Raw genomic sequence first — 19,046 nt, forward strand, 5'->3', positions numbered from 1 at the left:
TGGGTGAACACTAATTTTTGAAGCCATAGACACAATGTAAACACACACACAAACAACACACGCAAGCACACACGCACACTCAAAAACACAAAATCGTGTCACATTAAAAATCCTAAAATACAGATGGGAAAAATTATGTTTCATTTTCCTTTATGACTTTTAGAAACAGTTTGTTGACATTAATGGATCATGTTGTTAAAGAATGGTCTCTCATTTTCACTCATCACTACTCATCACATCATAAAACAGAAGTAATCACCCATAAACCCTTAAATATTACATATCTTTCTCGTTCGGGGTGACTGACATCTGTACTTACTATGCGAAGTAATATGTATGTACGTATATTTGCCTGTCTATTTAATTATTCTTCCAAACTATAGTCAACATACAAGAGTTATAGAAACGCACACACCCACACACCCACACCCACACACCCACACGCCCACACGCCCACAATGTACAGTACTACAGTGTAAAGGTCTTTCCTCAGGGAGTAACTCAGTAACAAACAAGCTTATGAGACAGTGGACATTATTAACACTTAATTTGTCGATCTATTCTGCTAAATTTTCTATTTTTTTTCCCTTCAACATTTCCAGAGATATTTCCGGAGATGTTTTCCCATCGATTTTTCCCTCGTATATTTTTCCCACCGATTGTTTTCCTCGTATATTTTCCCAGATTTTTTCCAGTAATGTTTCCAAAATGTTTATCCATATTTTCTCACGTTCATTTTCCTAGATTTTTTTTTTTAAGTATTTCCCACATGAAGTGTTCCTGACGGTTCCCCCAGAGCAAATGGTACGAGGAAAAATACCTTGTAACCTCGGCAGTAACCACACTCACTTATACTGGGTTTATTTCTCGTCAATTTGATATTTTAGTTTATAAGTGGAAGGCGGGTTTCCCCCTCCTCTTTGTACACTTACTCCTAAACGCGTCCACTATCTGGTGCGCTTACTGATGATTGGATTACCCTCTTGGTGGTCTAGTATCCTGTCTGGGAGGAGGGTTTTGAGCTGATTGCTAAGAGTTATAGTATAAACGGCTGTCCACCCACACATTGCTGTATCATTGCAACATTGCAGAAAATTGCTAAAAAACCACCTTAAAAATTATTTATATATATTATAATGATCATCTGTTTATACTTCTATTCTTCAACAGTTTTTTATGGAAAGACATAAATGTAGCGTAAATATAAGATATAATTTAACGAAGGCGAAGCATCTGACAGATTCTCCAACTCGAGGAAACGCAACAATGGCGTGAACACTCGGAGCACTGCGGGTGTTTCAACAATATACTGGTCCACTATCACCCCTACTCCCCACCTTGATACCACTCCCTCACATATCCAACACCTCCCCATTTAAGGAATAATCAATCAAGACGTACCATTACCGCTGAAGGTTGACTGAGAAGCTCCCCTATCGAGGTATTGACAAGGTGACAGGAATCAACACAGGAGACTCAGAGGTTGACAGATATGAGAGACTCGGGAGATCTGTGGTGCTCGACTTGAGGCCACAGGGCGACTTGTGGTTTATCGTAAAGGCTCAATAGCGTGATGAGAATGCTGGGAGGTTACCAGAGGGTGTAGAAAGATAAATAAGGATTACGAGACAAATACACCAACACCCTGATGTGCAAGACGTAGGATTAACGGGAGATCTTAAACACTTGCGAAACACCTGTGAAAAGGCCAGAAATTGACGGGAGGGATGCGCGTTCTCCATACTAGACAAGAGGCTTGAGGGATCTTGGCAGCAAGTCAAGAGTTGACAGGGCACCGATCACCTGACGCGGCTGCCCAACACTCACCTGTCAACCACTGCACTGAGACGTGACTCTGCAGCGGTCGGACAAGCACTCACCCGCTGTACGTCAACTCCATGCTGTGTTGACGTGTGTACGTAAAGATGTTGACGTGTGTGCGGAAAAAATGTTGACATGTGTGCGGGGATAATGTTTACCATGCGCGTGTGTGTTGGCGCACGCTAGCATGTGTGAATGAGTTTGTAAGTGAACGTCTGTTTGTGTTTGTGTATGTGTGTGTGTGTGTGTGTGTGTGTGTGTGTGTGTGTGTGTGTGTGTGTGTGTGTTTCTACCGTCTCCTGTCACTTTCTACACCTGTCTTGTACCCTCTACCATATCCCTCACTCTCTGGACGCGTCTGTATTCCTCGTTCCACCTCACACAGACAGACAGACAGACAGACAGACAGTATACTAACAGAGGAGTGATCTTGTTAACTCTTATCAGGTTTTATTTACATGTTAACTTACGTTCTTCTTATAATGTAGAATGTGAAGCCATGAGAAAATGTAGAAACACACACACACACACACACACACACACACACACACACACACACACACACACACACACACACACACACACACCAGCGGCAGGCAGGAAGTCCATTGTGTAAGTTTAATGCATAAAATCTAGGTTAATGCGCGAGGCTGGAGAACCGCCAAGTTTAGTTTAGTTTCGTTTTGTTTTGTTTACATATATTTACACTAGTTTAGGATGGAATTAGATATATATATAACCACTTTTCCGTCAGGCCAGTGCTTGGCTCGTGTACTGTACTGTGTTTACCGTGTATGGTAGGCGGTACACCATAACAAACCCTCAAAATAAATACCCCTTACACTGATTTAATTTCAGAATAACTTGAAATATCTACAAGTTACAAAGACAGTGAGTTCTTGTGATTACCATAAATTATGATAATAGAAAGTATACGTCATGTTAAACTCAAGGGAAAAAAAAAATTATGTTTCAATTCAATAAAAAGAGAAGGCGTCTTATTCATATCAAACAGCTGTCTAATTACCCTGGTTTTATAGCTCGTTTCATAGTTTACGATGCTTGTTAGAGATAGGGTTGAAGTGGCATTAAATAGAAGGAAATATTAGAATAAAGTTTGTTGTTGATTTAGGTTGTAAGAAAATGTCGTGATTATTTTAGTCAAGAATAAATTAAAATGTGGATATAGTGAGGTGGGAGAGTTGTGTTGGTGTATGGGGAGGATGGAGAAGGGGGTGAGGGAGGAGAGGGGTGAGGGAGGAGAGGGGTGAGAGGAGAGGAGAGGGGAGGGAGAGGGGGAGGGAGGAGAGGGGGGAGAGAGAGGGGTGAGGGAGAAGAAGGTGAGGAGGAGAAGGGGTGAGGAAGGAGGAGGGGGAAGGAGAAGAGTGGGGTGAGGGGAGGAGAGGGGGGAGGAAGGAGAAGGGTGAGGAAGGAGAAGGTGAGGGAGGAGAGGAGGGAGGAGAGGGAGGAGAAGGAGGTGAGGGAGGAGAAGGAGGTGAGGGAGGAGAAGGAGGAGGAGAGGGGTGAGGGAGAAGAGGGGTGAGGGAGGAGAAGGGGTGAGGGAGGAGAAGGGTGAGGGAGGAGAGGGGGTGAGGGAGGAGAAGGAGGGTGAGGGAGATGAGGTTGAAGGAGAAAAATAAGATGAGGGAGAAGTGGATGGGAAAGAAGGGAAGGATGAAAGAGAGAAGAAAAAGATGAGGGAGAAAGGGAGCATGAGGGAGAAGGGGAAGATGATAGAGAGAAGAGTATCAGGGAGAAGAAGAGGACGGAGAATTCATGTAACACGTTCCTTCAACTCCCTTCAATAATTACGAAGCTCAGCCCCAACCCGTAGAGCACAAAAACACCCTCACTTAGTGTATCCTCCATCAGAGTAAGTACCCGAGTGTAGTCAGTCTATACCTGACAGTTATCACACCTGCATGACGGCTTCCTCCCAGCCGTGAATATTGGTCGTAATGCTGAGGTCTCCTAGTGTTATGAATTACACACACGAGAGAGAGAGAGAGAGAGATATGACCACTAGCATCACAAGGTCTCTCCTACACACCACAGTTTGGAGATATTTTCTCCGTCTTCTCTCACACATCGTGGAGAGTGATTTGCATTTACTCTTTTTATCATACAAAAAATTCTTGAGATTCTGGCCGCTTGGTGGTCGAGTGAACACGAGGGGGACCGATGGTGATGACTGATAATAACTCACTGTTTTGTGAATGAATTCCTCGGACCACCAAGTCAGGCGACAGTATATATATATATATATATATATATATATATATTCTAATGTCGTTAGTACAACAATACGCTGCGTGTCCTGATACTTGCTGCCACTACATTATTTACCTGAGTAAGTGTAGAGCCCCCAGGGCGATCATGATCACCTGGTGTAATTAACTTAATCTCCCGCATTATATAATATTCAACAGGTAAATGTTATCGTGTATTTTTTTTCATCCAGTAATTTACAGACTTAATTTACGTGTCGCTGACTAATGTTCGTTTCTCTTGTTGCAGGAGTTGTGGAGCTCTTCAGGTGGCGTCATCAAGGACAGCTGGTGGTGGTCTACCGTCTGAGTGTAGTGGGTGTGGGCGTGGCCCCAAAAACACGGGCGGTGTGGGAGGTGGGCGTCACCGTAGCCAGGTGGTGCAGGCGCAATGAACCAGCTGTGTCGAGTGTGCGGGGAGCCTGCCGCAGGCTTCCACTTCGGCGCCTTCACTTGTGAGGGTTGTAAGGTGAGTCTTACCCCCCTTCCTCCTTCACCCTCACCTGTAAAGGCTGTAAGGATTCTGTCCATCTTGTTCACCACCATTTCCTTCCCTCTATACTGAGATAGGGACTAAGAGAGAGAGAGAGAGACCCACTCTTCCCCACTAGGTATAAATATTCACTTGGGTTGAGACACACACTGTACCGCAAAACTTTCATACTCAGTTAAATTATATTTTATGGGTCACCTTAAAGCTCACGTTTAGGTCACTAGTAATTTTAATGTCCTATAGACGCAGTATTAACGTCTCCTATACACACAGACGCACCAAATAACATCTTCCAACTTTATATCCCTGATAAGTCCCTTAATCTTATAATCTACCAGTACAGGCGACGTACTCATCCATCTATTATCTGAGCCTTTAACCACTGCGTTGGTCTTTACTCTTGGTTAATACGTCGAGGCAAATCCCACCAGTCCGAGACAAGAGGCGCTGAGGTGTAAGATCGAACACTTCTGGTCGAGTTTCTTCACGCTTGAAGTTTACCGATGACGCCATTACCACTTCTTATGACGTCATAACTTAACGTCACGTTCTTTGTGATATACGAGATGACATCATAGCTGCTGGTAACACTGTATTTCCAAAGATGAACTAATGTTGACGTCATAGCTTCCGATGACTTCAAATTCCTGGCATACGCTATTTGATAACGTCATAATACCTGTGGTGAATCGTTCATGACGTCATAATCCCTAAACGTGGCAGCAATTAAAACATAACCTTTGATGACGTGCAGGTGAGGGGGTAGTCCTTGCCCTACACGACACGGAAGGGGTGGTGGTGGTGGTGGTCCCTCAGAGCGGCGGTGACACACTCCTTGTACCGGGCACGACCTTCCCTCACACCCCCACACCACCCTCCCACACACCCTCACACCACCCTCCCACACACCCTCACACCACCCTCCCACACACCCTCACACCACCCTCCCACACACCCTCACACCACACACAATCATGGGCCTCAGCTCACCCCAATAAACGAGTCCTAATGAAAATCAATAATACAAAAAAAACTCTGAAGTATAACCATAAATAAAACGATAAATAAAAGGAAAATGAATAAAAGACAGAATGAGGAAGAGGCTAATCACCCCTCCCAATCACCCCCCTCCCCCCAATCACCCCCCTCCCCCCAAGAGATCAATCACTGTGCTATGTTTGAGGTGTTATAAATAAAATATAGAGGAGGCGGTAGAGTCCGGATGTATTAGCTAAGGTTGGCCCTCCCGGGGTTAAATGGCAGCGTGTGTGATTACTTTGATTTACTGACTCACTGGAGGAGGCGAGTGGTGCAGGGGTGGGGGTGGGGGTGGGGTGTGGGTGTGGGGTGGAGCAGAGGTTGGGTGGGGTGGTAAGACTACCACACACACATATACTCCCATTCATCTTCTCTAATAGATTAACTAAGGTACTCAAGAAGGACTGTATATATGTTAATCTTTTATTTCTATCCGTTACGCCGTTTTTCATCGATTAAGGCGATTTGGTCCTTGTGAGATTTGGGATAGGAAGTATGGTGGACCGGGTGTTTGTGTGTTTGTTTTTCATCCTTCAATATTCGAGTCATTTTCTCTCACTCATTCACTCCTTCTCTCATTCCACTTCATTCTATGTTTCTTTATTTTTTCCCTCACCACTGCACTATATTTTCTGTCCCTCCCTCCTTCTTTCCTTTCTTTCTTTCCCTCTCCATCCCTCCTTCTTTCCTTCCTTTGCCCCTCTTTCCCCCCCTCTTACCTCTTCTTCCCCTTCCATCCCTCGTTCCTTCCCCCCTCCCTCCCTCCTTCCCCCATCATTTAGTACCCCCACATGCCATAACCACCAAGACGCTCACTCATACATTCAAAGTATCCACCAATGATCGATCTCTGTCAGCAATCAGACGCCGTGATCAAGAAACCTTTAATGAAACGCTTTATTCACTTGTTTCATCTATGGTATGTAATGTTGTCAAGCTGATGATGAAGAAAAACTTTCATTGTTCACATAGTATAAGTGAGCAAAGTTTGTGACATCGTAATATGTTACTTTCAGCCTCTAGTTGTATTCTTGTTTAATACTATGATGTCCCACACAAAAAAAATATATATGAAAGTTTATGAAATTATTACTTTTTAGACGAGCATTATTTCATTGTAATATATTTTTTTACCTTTATCGGAATTTGGTTTATCTAATGGTTTAAAAAAATATCAAAACATTTGTAAATTGTGAGAAATGAAATCTGAAAAAAAAAAATCAGAGTTACGTGAATAAATGGTTTTGGTGATAGGATGAGCGATCTTGATGCTTGGGTGATGATGGTACCTGAAGTTACTCCTGAACACACCTGAGATGAAGCCTTTAATTAGTACTATATCACCTGCATACTCGAAGTTATAGTATGGTTTCCTTTCTGTCGTGTGTTATATCTGTCGACGACGTGTTAACATAATCCATTACAAATAATTCCACACTTTTCACAATAAACATTAACTTGTTTCTTGTTCCTCGCGTTACTTTTCGATGCTTGAATTCTTATTTTTTTGGCTGCGTAGAGAGTGCTTAACAACATTCGCCTTTCCTGACTTAACTGATATTATTATTTGCACGTGAGGGATGCTATTTTCAAGTACAGCTTAACACAACCAATGAACGAAATTTGTTCATTTTTGTTCAGTAGTAGTTATTTTTGTGAACTATTTTTATTTTTTCTCATTAATGGACGACAAGAAGTTTTAAAGTTCATCATTATGATTTATAAATTTCATGTCATTCTTCCTCGACGCCGCCAACACCAACTATCAGACAGACTATTAACCCACAGTTCGCTTCGTTTTCATGCGTCACACAATTTGGCGTTCCATTTCACATGACAATTTACTCCACGCCGTCAATTCCACCAAAACACAATGAACCTCTTATCACACAACTCTTGCTCGGCACTACAAACCCACATCTTACATCATCATTACCCATTTCAACCCATGACTGTCATCACTTTCATTCTGGTGCCCCTATTATCCTACCCCCTCTCCCCACCGCCCCATGATCATACCCACGTCCCCTATAGCGTGGTTCCCTCACCTGGTGCTCCCTCTTACCTGTCATTACCACTAAGTGTGATGAATGTAGCCGCCCCTCTTGGTAAGTTCTACCTTGTGAGAAGTGAGAAACAGGGATCGATGGACGGCTGCTCACTTTGTACCTTTGATTTAGACATTTCTTAAGGAATATACCCTCCACCTTCTTACTTAGTATCTTCATCTTAGTAAACTTAGTTATAATTAAACGTTGAATACTTGCATACTAGCATGTTTGTGAAGGCTTAGTGTGTCTGTGTCCAATTAATTTGTCATTAGTATGTATTCTTCAGCATATATGATACGGGAATTCGTATTTTCATCGTGTATTCGTTAGATCTGCTCTGTGTGTGTGTGTGTGTGTGTGTGTATGTGTGTTCCCAAGTGATCCTATATGTGTGAGTCATAGTTAATAAGTCTTGTGGTTACGTCAGTCATGTGTATAATACCTACATGCGTCAGTTTCACCAGGTGGGTATTCTCAAATGGTTTAGTGACGTAGTTCCTCCCCCGCATGCGGTAGTCACCCGTAGGTGTCGTAATAACACGGGAACTCCCTCAAGCCTTGACTATCAGAGGCCGCTGTAGTCATCCCTGCTATGCCCTTCCCCCAGGCAACAAAAGAAGTGTTTTGTCATTGTTTACTGGGCTCTCTCGCTTGTTTGTTGAGCAGTTTGCCGGGTTTATAGTGCAAGTCTTGTTAGCATTGGTCTCACACACACACACCTCCCTCCCTCCCTTCCTTCCCTAGTAAACTGTGGCGGCGAAAAGCGTCATTTTGTTCCGGGCTTTGGTGTAACTGCGTAGTTCATATATTATAGTTCTTTAGTCAACACCCGCAAAGAGATGTGAGTTACCACCTGTAATTTCTCTACCTATATTCCGCTCTCATCCACGACACCTTTATCGTTTATATTATCACCATATTACACCAAAATTTCCTCAGCCTTGATAACCCAAAATGAACGAAGATTAATATTATGAAATTAACGAAAATATTAAAAACAACAAACGAATGAAAAAGACTTGACCACTTTAATCGTAATTGGAGGACAGTGTGGCGTTCTTCAGGGAGGTTTTCTTCATGTTGCGAGGGACTTGAGACGTCACTGCGGACAGGTTGTGGTTTAATATTATTTTTGTCCGGTCGAGGAGTCTTGAGCGACCTTGTGGGGGTAACATTATGGGTTTTGTCGTGTAGTTTAAACAGTCAGTGGACCAGTTCACTATAACACGAGTTGGTTAGTAACTTGGCTTTGTGAAATTAACGCGACTTTACTGTAAGAACTGTTTTTATTATTATTATCATTATTATTATTATTATTATTATTATTATTATTATTATTATCCGATTTCTGAAATGCAAGAAAATATAATACAATACGAAAAATATAACTGATATATTTCCATGATATTTTTACCCATATAACTTGTTTAGTCAGCCAATCGAATATTCTAATTTAGTTAAGAGTTCAACAATATAAAAATACATGCACATAAAATACAGTATTATTATAAATTATGATTGTAATGTAGAGTAGTTAGGTATTTTAACTATCCAGACTTTTAAACACCATTCATCAAAGTCTTATTTCTTACACTAGACAACAACTTAAGAGTAAAAAGAAAATATATCACTCAGTATTCACCTCCAGAAGACGAATCTGATAAAGACGACCAACCTTGATAACTTCCTGTTGTGATCAGTATAAGAACAGTGTGTAAGTATAACAGGTGGTCAGGTGTAGTGAACGATACTGAGGTGATATAATTCCCCTTTCCCTGTGTACACACCAAAACACCCTCTTCCTGCCATCACAAAGTTATAATTATATCAAGAATCGTTGGGTTAGTTTTTGGTGTAAATTACCAAATCAATAAAAATAATTAAAATATGTATGTTTACTTAATATAAAATTTACATACAGGCATACAAAAAAATTAGTTGTTGCACTAAATAATTTCAAGTGACATCGAAAGCGTTTTTAGTGTAGTGTAGTGTAGTGTAGTGTAGTGTAGTGTAGTGTAGTGTAGTGTAGTGTAGTGTAGTGTTTGGAAGAATTAAGCTGGTCAGACCTTTAGTGTCTTCCTCTCCTTCTTCACTCTTCCTTCAGCCTTCCTTCACTCTTCCTTCACCCTTCTTCCTTCATCATTCTTCCTTCACTTCTCCTTCACCCTTCCTTCACCCTTCTTCATTCACTTCTCCTTTTCACCCTTCCTTCACTCTTTCACCCTTCCTTCACTCTTCCTTCACCCTTCCTTCATCATTCTTCCTTCACTTCTCCTTCACCCTTCCTTCACTCCTCCTTTCACCCATCCTTCAGCCTCCTTCACCCTTCTTCATTCACTTCTCCTTTCACCCTTCCTTCACTCTTTCACCCTTCCTTCCTTCTTCCTTCTCGTCTTAACCGTTAATATTCACCAACTTTTTTGTTGTGTAGTGTTTTCATCTCAACCCTCGAGTTCTTTCTTTCTTCGTCTATTTATATTTAATAAATCTGAAGAAACGGAAAATTATTGCAACAAACTTAAAAAAATATAACTCTCTTTCTAGCAATCATTATATCTACAATGTTCCCCAGTAATATTCTCCTCAGTAGCTATTCTCCCCTATAACTAACTATCCTCCCCAGTAACTATCCTCCCCAGTAACTATCCTCCCCAGTAACTATCCTCCCCATTAACTATCCTCCCCGGTAACTATCCCCCCAGTAACAATCCTCCCCCAGTAACTATCCTCCCCCCACTATCCTCCCCGGTAACTATCCTCCCCAGTAACTATCCTCCCCAGTAACAATCCTCCCCCAGTAACTATCCTCCCCTATCCTCCCCCGGTAACTATCCTCCCCAGTAACTATCCTCCCCAGTAACTATCCTCCCCGGTAACATCCTCCCCAGTAACTATCCTCCCAGTAACTATCCTCCCGGTAACTATCCTCCCCAGTAACTATCCTCCCCAGTAACTATCCTCCCCGGTAACTATCCTCCCCCGGTAACTATCCTCCCCCGGTAACTATTCTCCCCCAGTAACTCTTCTCCCCTTCTCCCCCAGTCGTTCTTCGGGCGGACGTACAACAACGTGTCATCGCTGGGAGACTGTAAGAACGGCGGCCGCTGCGTCATCAACAAGAAGAACCGAACTTCCTGTAAAGCTTGTCGCCTCCGGAAGTGTCTGGTGGTGGGCATGTCCAAGTCCGGCTCCAGGTGGGTCTTGTAGTGTTAAATCTGTCCCTCTTGTGGTCCTGTTGTTGTAGTGTTAAATCTGTCCCTCTTGTGGTCGTGTTGTTGTAGTGTTAAATCTGTCCCTCTTGTGGTCGTGTTGTTGTAGTGTTAAATCTGTCCCTCTTGTGGTCGTGTTGTTGTAGTGTTAAATCTGTCCCTCTTGTGGTCCTGTTGTTGTAGTGTTAAATCTGTCCCTCTTGTGGTCCTGTTGTTGTTGTGTTAAATCTGTCCCTCTTGTGGTCCTGTTGTTGTAGTGTTAAATCTGTCCCTCTTGTGGTCCTGTTGTTGTAGTGTTAAATCTGTCCCTCTTGTGGTCCTGTTGTTGTAGTGTTAAATCTGTCCCTCTTGTGGTCCTGTTGTTGTAGTGTAGTGTTGCAAATGTTTGTGTTTTGGGTAATTTGGTTTAGTCCCCCGTTGATAGAGTGAAGTTTCCTCATTATGTTGCCATGTTTCTCATTAAATTGTGTGTCTCTCTCTCTTTCGTCGTCTTTCTCACTTCCAATCCCCCAGTCACTTTTCTCATTACTGAACTGATAGCTGACTGCTTCCGTTGTGTCCTGTGTAGTCATGTGCTGTGACAATGGCGGAAGGTTATGAGGGTAGAGACGTGACAATATGCCTCTTAAGTATTTTCTTATATGATGACTAAGACGAGTAATAAATGTACAAAGTTCTGGAGTTCCTGGTAGATGGTTTTGCTCTAACTTTCAAGACTCTCGACTCATGGAAGAGGAATATTTCTGTTGTAGACGAGAAGTTGTCATCCAGTTGTAACATTCTAATATTCTACCTACGTGGATTTTTTTAGTTAATGGGTTGGATCTGTTCTAATTATTAAATATCATTACATGGGTGTCTTGAATACCTACTTAGTGAATAATTTTCTAGATCCAATGGAACTGTTTGTATGCTTCTAGAGGTACCAGATACCCGCCTGGCATACTTTTGCTTAATTTAGAAACTTAAGACACAGGTTAACGCCAGGTAACAGATGACCTCTGAACTTTACCATAACCTGGTCATCGTAAGCCTTTTGTCCCCAAGTCCAGCTCCAGGAGATTTTACTGCTGTTTTACCGCTTGTGGTCTTGTGTTGTGGTGGCGTGGTCTCACTTTCAACGCGTCCTTCCATACTCCTGACTGTCTGTTACGGGTGTCAGCAAGTGTGTGGTGTTGAGCAGTCTCAAGGTCAACTATAGGTGGGCATTTTGTTCCTAGACGTAATGTAAATGTCATTTTATTGTAGGTTTACAGTGGTCACATTTAGGTCACACTGCGTTCTTAGTCACGTTCATGTGATTCCCACGTAACTAAACCAACACAGGAAAAAGATGACACAACGAGGATTTTACCTATAAGATATAGTCATGGTGCTGTAACTACCTGTAATTCAGATCACCTTGCGGCTGTCCCGTAAAAACAGCGCCAGCACGAGCAATCAACAACGTCCTCTTCCATCCCACAAAAAAACTCGTTCAGGGAAGTTATGTCAGACGAACGATCGCTCGCCTTCTGTTGCCGGTGGCGCTCTCTTTTTTATACCAAGGGCATCATGTCAACATACTCTGGTGTCTTATGATAAGTACTGTAATCATCACTACCTGAGAGCACCCAGGCCAGCCGGGGTGGGTTTACCTCCCATTTAATATCACGTGTAAGACGGTAATGTGGACCCTCTGCCTGGTACACGAGGACTGTGAAGGTCAGTTTGTGTCAGGAGATGTCAAGAGAGACAATACCCAGACCTCTCCTTGACAGCTGTAAAACTTGACGGAGAGTTCTTGTCCAAGGGAGAAGAAGAACGTCAGTGTAGTTAGTGGGTGAGTGACAGGACCAAGGTTGAGAGTTACGGAAACTACCTTGATGGTCGTACTAAAGTAAGTGTGAAAGTCGGTGCAGTGTGAAAGTGTTTGTGGGTGCTTCTCTGCCGCAGTTAAGAAATAGTTATGAATTTTATAATCCACTTTTCTTCCCACGTCCCCACTTTACTTTGTGGTCACTGACATTATTTCCTTTAGTAATTAAGTTTAATTTACGTATTTTATTATCTTACATCAGTCATCCATTTATTTAGTAATTTCATATATTTATTTAGTTGTTAATCTTGTGTTCATGACCCGAGAATTTTATGACATGACGTTCTGGTTTATTTTTCCTCAGGTATGGTCGTCGCTCTAACTGGTTCAAGATCCACTGCCTCCTTCAGGAGAAAGCCGCCTCCCTCACCATCGCCATGGAGCGTAATAACAACACCCTGGCAGTGCAAGAGGCCAAGAGGGCTCTGCAAGGGCTGACCTCCTCGTCCTCGCCCACTCCGGAGGCTCCGACAAAATCCAGCGAGGCCGGTGAGGAGACTAACATCACCATTAAGGAGGAAGACAGCGGGCCAGAATCACCCGCCCTCAGCAGCCCGGAGTCTCAAGCCTCTGACAACTCCTTAGAGTCTCCTCTGGATCCCAGGAGACCGCCAGCTCCCTTCCATCTCTACCCGAAACTGGGGGTTCTCTCCCCCTTCTTCCTCCACACTAGCTCTGCCCTCACCTCTCCCTCCTCCACTTATCCTCACCTGCCATTTTATCCATACCTCTATCCTGTCCTCAACAGACCCGCCGAGAGGCCGCCCACATCCACGCCCATACCCTCCCACTCCCCACCCCATTCCTACATACCTTCTCCCGCCCACCTTCACCAGGAATCTCCCTCAGCCAACCATCCGTTAATTCTTCCCCATATTCGCGAGCCCTCCACCCACTCTCCCGCCACGAGCCACCCTAGACCTCCCACTCCACCTACCCACAACCTACCCACCCAGTCTCCTCGCACCGCCCACGCTGAACAGGAGGAAAAACCCAGCACCCACAGTACAGCTGAAGACCTCCGAAAGGCCCAGCAGGAGATGGAACGTTCTACATCCCCAGATGGCAGGGGGCCGTCGACCCCCCGCTGTGGTGACGAGGCTGAGGAGCAAGAGGAACCCATGGACTTGTCCGTCAGACGGGCGCCCACGCCCACGGCCCAGGCTGCCCCCAACAAGACCCCCAACACGTCATCGGAGACTCAAGTCACCTACAGCATGAGAGTGACGGCGGCGTCCCTCAGCCCAGGGTGTGGCCAGGACGCAGCAGCTCCTGTTGACCTCTCGTGCCGAGCCTAAGTAACGCCGGAAGTCTAGATAGATATAAACCCTTTAGAAATTCCTATATTTTTCACTTTTTTACATTATCTACAGTTACGTGGAACAGTTGTACAGATGATTTAAATATTCCATTTTATATAAAAAAGAAAACAGATTTGGTAGCATTTGTAAATGTTTGTATTCCTTAACAGTTTGAGGTGGTCGAGTATATGATAAATACTCCCATATAGAGAACAAGAGAAAAAAACACAGTTTATTCTCATGTGTGAATAAACGCAATCAAAGTGTGACGGAGACAAAGCGAAATAAAACAGAATTTATTTTCCTTAAAAAAATAAATATATCTGTCTTCAAAAAACAGATATTAACCGCAATGTTTTTAGAAAGAACATGACTTCACTAACCAAGAGACATTGTAACAGCGGCTGGTAACAGTGAACACCTGTCTGTGGACGTCACTTTCGGATCCCCACACCAATGAAATTCATCTAATAAAGTAACTTCCTGATCACTATTACATCAAAATACATCTGTAATTCTCTCTACATATTATTTTTTTTTACTTAGTATTGATTAAAGACAATGAAATATAGAAAAAAAATACATTAAATTCTAACCCTTTGAGGACGAGAGTTTATCCCCTCAAAATAAACAACTCACAATCCACACCTCACAATCCACACCTCACAATCCACACCTCACAATCCACACCTCACAATCCACACCTCACGATCCACACCCCACAATCCACACCTCACAATCCACACCTCACAATCCACACCTCACAATCATCACCTCACAATCCACACCTCACAATCATCACCTCACGATCCACAACTCACAATCCACACCTCACAATCCACACCTCACAATCCACACCTCACAATCATCACCTCACAATCCACACCTCACAATCATCACCTCACAATCCACACCCCACAATCTAAACCTCACAAGACATAATATAATAAGCTTATATGTATGTATGTATGTATGTATGTATGTATGTATGTATGTATGTATGTATGAATGAATGTATGTATGTATGTATGTAATTAGAGTCAGTAGTCTAAACACTTCACTCACAAGGGATTACTATACAACTTTACTCAAATTAATGAAATATTGTGTTTATCTACCTGTGTGTTTGTTTGTCTTACATTTTCCTTCCTTCCTTCCTTCCTTCCTTCCTTCCTTCTTCTCTCCCTCCTTCTTCATCCCTGCCTCTCCCCCCCTCCCTCCCTCTCTCCCTAACCACACGACCTTGAGATATAAACCCAACGAGTAAAGTAATTAACCAGACAATTTAGCATCATTATCTCTAATTGAAGGACGAGATTTTCCCTTCATGCTGAAATAACTAGGAGAGTCATTACTAGTTTTGTGGATCCTGACCAACGTTTCTCATATCCTGTGTGTGTTTTGTAAAGGGCCATCCCTCCCCCCTCAGGCTACTGGGGGAGAGAGGTAGGGAGAGGGGGAAGGGGTGAGAAGGAGGGAAGGAAGGAGGGAGAGACAGACAGACAGACAGAGGATGATAACTAACATGGCCAATACAAACATGTAAATACACATCTTATGGCAGAGTCCAACACGACCTACAGAAGGACTTGAGAATGAAACTCCTGGAAATAACGCTAGTGAATGATAATAGCCTCCTACAACCTCCGTCCTTCCCTCCTACGTCCCTATTTCCTTCCTCACTCCTTCACCCTGCTTCCTCACCCATCTCCCTCCCTCACCCTCACTCCCTCACTCCCTCACTCACTCCCTCACTCAAGAGTTACCTACACATCATTGGCCTTTATAGTGAACACCAGACAAGTGAAATGTATACCAACAAGCGGTCACACTTTTAGACAGGTTATATTAGATAAGAGTGAGTGAGTGAGTGAGTGCGTGTGTGTGTGTGTGAGTGAGGAGCATGCGTGTGCGTGTGTGTGTGTGTGTGTTTCATGACGTCAGAGGTGGGTTCTGACGTCTTGAGGAAAATAGTTTCATAATTATCTTCTTTATGTATTTTTTTTTTATCAATCTGTTTTTTTTGTTTCTATGCATAATTATCTATCTATATTTAACCTCTCTCTCTCTCTCTCTCTCTCCTCTTCGACGTCATACACACACACACATCGTAACCTTATCATCCATGACTTAGATTCTCCAAAGAACAAGAGTTTCAATCCAATTAAACCGCCAAATATTTAGATACGTCTTAGAGTCTTCATCTACTTGTGTATGAAGCTACACACACACCTATAAACATTAATCACCTCACAGTATATAAACCAAACCTTGATATAACGAAATCGTGACATCATACGGTTACCTCTGCTATAGTGTGTCTTACTCCACTATATAAGGAATATTACTATTTACAACGTGATAATTTTTGTCCTATATATTCGTCATGGTTCGCCTCTACAGTATAACCAGATAAAAGCAACGTCTAGGTAGTAAATATATCCTGGCTGACGTTCAATCATGTATATAATATTCACAGGTGTTGTAAAAAATATGAAAAACGATGGTAATTTGGATAACTATTTCCAATTACTGATTATATTTTTATAACTGTTGTATTTCTTCTACATATCATGAACCTTTTGTGAACCCCGTGTGCTTAATGTGAACCCCGTGTGCTTAATGTGAACCTCGTGTGCTTAATGTGAACCCCGTGTGCTTAATGTGAACCCCGTGTGCTTAATGTGAACCCCGTGTGCTTAATGTGAACCCCGTGTGCTTAATGTGAACCCCGTGTGCTTAATGTGAACCTCGTGTGCTTAATGTGAACCCCGTGTGCTTAATGTGAACCTCGTGTGCTTAATGTGAACCTCGTGTGCTTAATGTGAACCTCGTGTGCTTAATGTGAACCTCGTGTGCTTAATGTGAACCTCGTGTGCTTAATGTGAACCTCGTGTGCTTAATGTGAACCTCGTGTGCTTAATGTCGTGTGCTTAATGTGAACCTCGTGTGCTTAATGTGAACCTCGTGTGCTTAATGTGAACCTCGTGTGCTTAATGTGAACCTCGTGTGCTTAATGTGAACCTCATGTGCTTAATGTGAACCTCATGTGCTTAATGTGAACCTCGTGTGCTTAATGTGAACCTCGTGTGCTTACTTCAAAGTCATCTGTTCAATAGATAGGAACTGTTATTAATGATACAATATTGTTCATAGTGCAACATAGATACTTAAGGATATATATATATATATATATATATATATATATATATATATATATATATATATATATATATATATATATATATATATATATATATATATATATATATATATATATAATCATACATAATAAAAATAAATAAATAATGATATACATATATACATACATACACACATGAATGCTTGTAGCTGCAACAGTCCACCACAACCAACACCACAACCACGGTATATTGACGTGATCTTGTCAGCGTTTAGAAGTGAACCACACTACTGTCAAGAGCCACATGAATATCAAGAGCCACACGACTGTCAGGAGCCACACGACTGTCAGGAGCCACCTCCACGCTTACTAGCGTTCCTTACTCTTCAACTTACTACTTGTATAAAAAATTTTTATATATGTATATGTTATCAAGATATTATATCGATTTTAATTTTATAAGTTAATATAATTATGTGGATAAACAGAGGTCTATATTCTATGCATTTTTATTCTGTATTATATTATTTCTTGTACAATATACTGTCGCTAGATCTTGGGGTCATAACAAAGGCTTGTCACTCATCTCAATAATTCGCTTGTGTGTGTGTTATCTCCCGTGGAAAATTATATATATATGCTTATACTTTTTTTAACTATAGATATAGAATATTGTGCCATACAAAATAGTTTTTTATATAAATAAATATATATTGAGCATATGAATAAAAAAAGACGTTTGGAATTAATTGGTGATTTATCTAACCCACATATCTGAAGTGTCATGTTGCGTGTGAATGTTTTGTGTGTGTGTGATGTGTGGCGGTAGCTTCAACGTCGCAAATCCCTCAGTTATGATATTCCCTGGAGGCAGGAACCATGAAATAACTAACTTCTACACAGTGAACACATAAATCTGACAGTCGGGTAACAACAATGCATCATTACGAGTCGTGAAATTAGCACATTTATACATTGGAGCGGAGTTTAACCTTTTAACATCAATGGAACTAAGTGTTTTATCTTTCAGCACCAAGGTTGACGGTTCGCCATCCACTGTAGTTTTAAGGTGACAAGTGGTGGCTTTACTCTACGTGTGTCTAACAGGTGGTTGATTATTAATTAACTCGTATGGTAGGGCAGGTAGGGTGCCGGCCTTAATAAATCAGTGTCTTTGTATATATATATATATATATATATATATATATATATATATATATATATATATCGCTCCTCCATATTAACACACCCTTTCACACGTTCACTCACTCTTACGTTCACTCACTCACACGTTCGTTCTCTAACTCTCACGTTCACTCACTCGTACGTTTACTCACTCACACGTTCACTCACTACGTTCACTACGTTCTCTACTCACTCACTCACGTTTACTTCACGTTCACTCTCACACGTTCACTTACTCACTCACTCCTCACTCACTCACACCGTTCACTCACTGTTTACTCACACAGTCACTCACTCACTCACTCCTCACACCGTTCACTCACTGTTTACTCACACAGTCACTTACTCACTCACTCACTCACTCACTCACACCGTTCACTCACTGTTTACTCACACAGTCACTCACTCACTCACTCACTCACTCACTCACACCGTTCACTCACTGTTTACTCACACAGTCACTTTGAATAATAATAAAAGTCAACCTTCTATTCCATTAACGCTGACATCACTCACTGAGGTATTAAATATGATAAATTTTATACCAGAAAATTTGAATTTTTTTTAATAATCGTAAACTTGAACGCGACAGTAAGATGTAATCCTACTTGTGATATTGTTTCTTCTTTACGGTCTATTTATGAAAGAGTCGAGTAGTTTATTATAGAAAGACTGATA

General features: G+C 42.0%; 1 protein-coding gene across 1 annotated transcript; it reads left to right on the forward strand.

Annotated features, from left to right (window-relative positions):
• Window positions 1-4,347: 4,347 nt before the first annotated feature.
• Window positions 4,348-14,719, forward strand: LOC121864955 (knirps-related protein-like). Its single transcript, XM_042364177.1, has 3 exons — window positions 4,348-4,557; window positions 10,716-10,867; window positions 13,045-14,719. The coding sequence occupies exons 1-3, from the start codon at window positions 4,480-4,482 to the stop codon at window positions 14,036-14,038; spliced, it is 1,224 nt and encodes a 407-aa protein (XP_042220111.1). The 5' UTR covers window positions 4,348-4,479; the 3' UTR covers window positions 14,039-14,719.
• The last annotated feature ends 4,327 nt before the right edge of the window (window positions 14,720-19,046 follow it).

Source organism: Homarus americanus, unplaced genomic scaffold (genome assembly GCF_018991925.1).
Source record: "Homarus americanus isolate GMGI-L3 unplaced genomic scaffold, GMGI_Hamer_2.0 scaffold59578, whole genome shotgun sequence".
NCBI classification, from domain to species: Eukaryota; Metazoa; Arthropoda; class Malacostraca; order Decapoda; family Nephropidae; genus Homarus; species Homarus americanus.

Coding starts and splice junctions, on each gene's coding strand:
- LOC121864955 (XM_042364177.1), top strand. CDS start 4,480: ATGAACCAGCTGTGTCGAGTGTGCGGGGAGCCTGCCGCAGGCTTCCAC. Junction 4,558..10,715: donor TCACTTGTGAGGGTTGTAAG/GTGAGTCTTACC, acceptor CTTCTCCCCCAG/TCGTTCTTCGGGCGGACGTA. Junction 10,868..13,044: donor ATGTCCAAGTCCGGCTCCAG/GTGGGTCTTGTA, acceptor ATTTTTCCTCAG/GTATGGTCGTCGCTCTAACT.